Source organism: Chrysochloris asiatica, unplaced genomic scaffold (assembly GCF_000296735.1).
Source record: "Chrysochloris asiatica unplaced genomic scaffold, ChrAsi1.0 scaffold00117, whole genome shotgun sequence".
Lineage (NCBI taxonomy): Eukaryota > Metazoa > Chordata > Mammalia > Afrosoricida > Chrysochloridae > Chrysochloris > Chrysochloris asiatica.
In genome coordinates this window covers 7,921,731-7,925,957 of record NW_006408635.1, presented here as the reverse complement: position 1 = coordinate 7,925,957, position 4,227 = coordinate 7,921,731, and the positions used below count along the sequence as shown (strand labels likewise).

The 4,227-nt window shown below is 41.9% G+C and overlaps 1 protein-coding gene and 2 pseudogenes across 1 annotated transcript in view; 1 reads left to right on the top strand and 2 right to left on the bottom strand.

Moving 5' to 3' along the window:
* The window catches only part of SYTL3 (synaptotagmin-like 3), a 102,535-nt gene that overhangs the window by 78,715 nt on the left and 19,593 nt on the right, over nucleotides 1–4,227 (bottom strand). Inside the window, exon 3 of the mRNA XM_006868458.1 lies at nucleotides 552–616. Within this exon, the coding sequence (XP_006868520.1) occupies nucleotides 552–616 (65 nt within the window). The remainder of the gene's footprint in view (nucleotides 1–551; nucleotides 617–4,227) is intronic.
* LOC102828827 lies at nucleotides 1,436–2,037 on the top strand (annotated as a pseudogene).
* Nucleotides 3,378–4,227, bottom strand: part of LOC102836350 — a 3,159-nt pseudogene continuing 2,309 nt past the window's right edge.

Sequence of the window (4,227 nt, the reverse complement as noted above, 5' to 3'; positions counted from 1 at the left end):
ATGGCACCTAACAACAAACACCACCACCACCAGGGATGGGAGACTCAGTTCAAATTGTAAGACTGTTGGTCCAAATCCACCAGTCACTTCTTGGAAACCCTATACATGATGGCTATGGGTTAACAGCATTAGAAACAACAAGGAGTATTGGGGGGGGTGGGGGGAAGCTGGAGAAGTCATTGTTTAGGGGACAGCGAGGTTAAGTTAATGGTAGAGAAATCATTTGGAAAAAGATGTGAGAATGGTCATACAATTTGAAGAATATAGCCCATGTCAGGGAATTGTACCTGTAAAAATTGTTGAGCTGACGAATGTTTTGTTGCATACATTTCCACTACAATATGTTGTTGTTGTTGTGTGCCGTAGAGTCGGTTCCGACTCATAGCGACCCTGAACAGGGTTTCCAAGGCTGTAAATCTTTACGGGAGCAGAACGCCTCATCTTTCTCCCGCGGAACAGCTGGTAGTTTCGAACTGCTGACCTTGAGGATTGCAGCCCGATTCGTAACCACTACAACATAGACAGATATTTTTTTAAACAAGAGCACTTACCTTCCATTGGAAATTTCTTGGCTCGTTCCTCAAAGAACCATTGTCCACTCTTTATTTTCACATTTCTGAAAAGCAAGCAGATCAAGTGGACATGAACAACACTGTATTCGGCTCCGAAGAGGTAAGCAGTGCCATAAAATATTAGTATTAATATTAACATTAATATTAGACCTCAGGGTTCCATGTGCTGGCCCACACCCTTACCTTATAAACTTTACATTTGACTAGTTGCAAAACTGGGAGTTAGTGGCGTAAGATTAAGTAATTTGTTAGCAACAAAACTGGGAGTCTCAGTCTCTGTTCATTTTACCCTAGATTTAATCTGTACAAGGGAACTTTTAAAAAAATTGGTGAAACGCTCCATTGTCTTTCAGTTTCATTTTCCCAAGGATTCTTTGAAGCCTCCTCATGTATGTAATGTCTACATCTTAACATATGCATGTATCCAACACATATTATTGAATGCTTTCTGAATTGATATACAAAAAGAAACAAAATTGCCATCAAAATGATCAATGTACTGTGATAATGATGGGGGCCGAGGCATGAAAGATGAGCTACAGAACAATTCTACTCTCTCTCTGTCTCTGAGCACAGTAACTGTTTGCACCTCTCAGAGACAATTGCTTTATATAACCACCTAGGACCATCACTAGGCTGCAAATTACAAGGTCGGCAGATGAAACTCACCAACCAGTCACTCCTCAGAAACTCTATACAGGGTCATTATGAGTTGGAATCAACTCGATGGCACTTAACAACAATAATTATTTGCTAAGTTAAATTGGCACCTAGAGATTTCGGTACAAACTCACAAGTCTCTGAGGCTTAAAAAACAAAACAAAAACAAAACCCCAGGACCTCTTTCCAGCCAGCACTGAGTGATGGGTATCTCCTGGGACAACTGGCACAAACTTCACAAGACCGGGGGCATGAGAAAGCCCCACCACAAGAAGCAGAAGTATGAGCTGGGACGCCCTGCGGCCAACATTAATATCCCCACCCCCACCCCCCGCAAGCATGTACACAGTACGTGTTAAAGGAGGTAACAAGAAGTCCCAGGCCCTGAGGCTGGATATGGGAACGTCTCCTGCAGCTCTGAGCGTTGTAACTGGAAAACAAGGATCATTGATGTTTTCTAGAATGTGTCCAAAATAACCAACTGGTCCGCATCAAGACCCTAGTGAAGGACTGCATTATGCTCATTGACAGCACACCGTGGGCTGCAAGAAGGGAGTTAAACTGACTCCTGAAAAGGAAGAGGTATTAAACAAAAAGCGAACAAAGAAAACTCAGAAAAAAATACAATGAAAGGAAAAAGAATGCAAAAATCAGCGGTCTTTTGGAGGAGCAGTTTCAGCAAGGCAGGCTTCTTGCATGTATCGTTTCAAGACCAGGCCAGTGCGGCTGAGCAGATGGCTATGTTCCAGAGGGTAAGGAGCTGGAGTTCTATCTGAGGAAAATCAAGGCCTGGAAAGGCAAATAAAGCCCCCTCCCTCACACCCAGAACATGTATTAAAGGTGTTTATTTAAAAAAAAAAAAACCAACAACCCAGGACCCAGTACCATAGAGTCAACTCTAACCCATGGGTACCCTACAGGACAGAGCAGACCCACCCCTAGGGTTTCCAAGGTTGTCATCTTTAGGAAACAGACATCTGCATTTCTCTCCTGTAGAGGGAGCAGCTGAGCACTCAGCCACAATGTCGACAGGGCTCCTTCTCTCAGGTTTACCTGCGGTAGCGTAGTTCTTATAAATCAGGGTCAGCAGTTCAAAACTACCAGCTGTTCCACAGGAAAAAGATGAGGCTTTCTGCTGCTGTAAAGATTTCCAGCCTCGGAACACTGTACAGGGTGGCTATGAGTCAGAACCCACTCCACAGGCACATAACAAAAACAAAGAATGGAAGACTAAGGATCCCTGCGACAACCTGCCTCTTTTTTTTTTTTTTTAACAAAGGTAAATTTAATTAATCTTGAAATGCAAGTTTACAATCTCCATATGCTATTGGATTTAAATCTTTTAATAAAGACAATTAACATATGAGTTTCCTTTCAGGTCTATAAATGAATATATAATAATAGTAATAAAAGGGTCTCTACAGAGCTAGTTCAGCAGTTCGAAACTACCACCTGTTCGGAGGGAGAAAGATGAGGCTCCTGTAAAGATTGACAGCCTCGGAAACCACGTACAGAGTCTCTATGAGTCGGAACCAACTACACAGCACATAACCACCACCACCAAAGCAGGTGAATACTTGCATTTCAGTCCAAATAAATAAATAATATTTATAGTATATTTAAATGTTCCTGAACCTCACAATTTGTCTGCCCTACCTCCAGTGGTTACGAATCGGGCTGCGAACCGCAAGGTCAGCAGTTCGAAACTACCAGCTGTTCCTCAGGAGAAAGATGAGGCTTTCTGCTCCTGTAAAGATTTACAGCCTCAGAAACCCTGTACAGGGTCACTATGAGTTGGAACCGACTCCACTGCACATAATAACCACCACCACCTCCACCTTTACCAGGTAAGTAGCAATATACAAAAAATTGGACTGAAAATATGGATTTTTCATAAAGTCCCACAAAAGGACATTTAGAAAGCTAGTAAAAACAGTGTTTTCTTTAAAGACCACAGCACCTTTGTAGTCTAAAATACATTTACCTTAATACATCCTGATGATAGTTGTTTTCTCAACGGGTCTTGTTTATTTTCTTAAATGCTAATATTCTTAAAACTTTCAGCAATAGAAAATATTGGAGAGTAACTTCTCAAGAAGTCTTCTTGTTAAGACCTAGGATTATACCGACAGGCCTGGCTTCAGTTTATAATCCACAGGAGACTGTTGAATTCTGATCTCTAAAGACCAAACCAGAGTCTTCCATAGGCATGACCCTCATCTTCCAAATTAGAACAAGAATAGGCTTGAGGCAACCAGTGAAAGCTTCAAGTTTCTTCAGTTTGATGATAATTATCACCTGGTCTCCAAAAGCCACGTTTTTCACTCGCTCATTGTTGGTTGATTGCAAATAAGAAAATGATGAGAAAAGTCACATTTCCACAGGTGTAAACTGCAAAACCACCTTTTTAAATGCATGACTTCTGATTCAGCTGCAGTAAATGACTGAAGAATCTGGATTCTAGTATCATCCAATATTTCAACTTTCTGAGTGAGTCGGCAAGCATGTTATTTCCAGAACATTCTCAGTTCCAACATGCCAGATGACAAATCCAGTCATTGCTTAGGTTTTTTGTGATCCAGGAAGATTCAACCCTGGCTACTCCATTCCTAGGAATATCACTGTCACTGTTATTATTCTAGCAGCTCTTCCCATACTCCGGTGAATCCAGTTAAACATTTGCCTTCTTGGATCATGTATATGTGGCCTGAATACTGCCAGAAGCAGCTGTTGTTGTTGTTGTTAGGTGCAATCGAGTCGGTACCGACCCATAGCAACCTTATGCACAGCAGAACGAAACACTGCCCAATCCTGGGCCAACCTCTCTACTGTTGTCATGCTTGAGTTCATCGATGCTGCCACTTGGCCAATTCATCTTGTTGAGGGTATTCCTCTTTTTCTCTGACCCTCCACCTTTCCAAACATGATATCCTTCTCCAGCGACTGGTCTCTCCTGACAATATATCCGAAGTATAAGAGACAAAGTTTAACCATC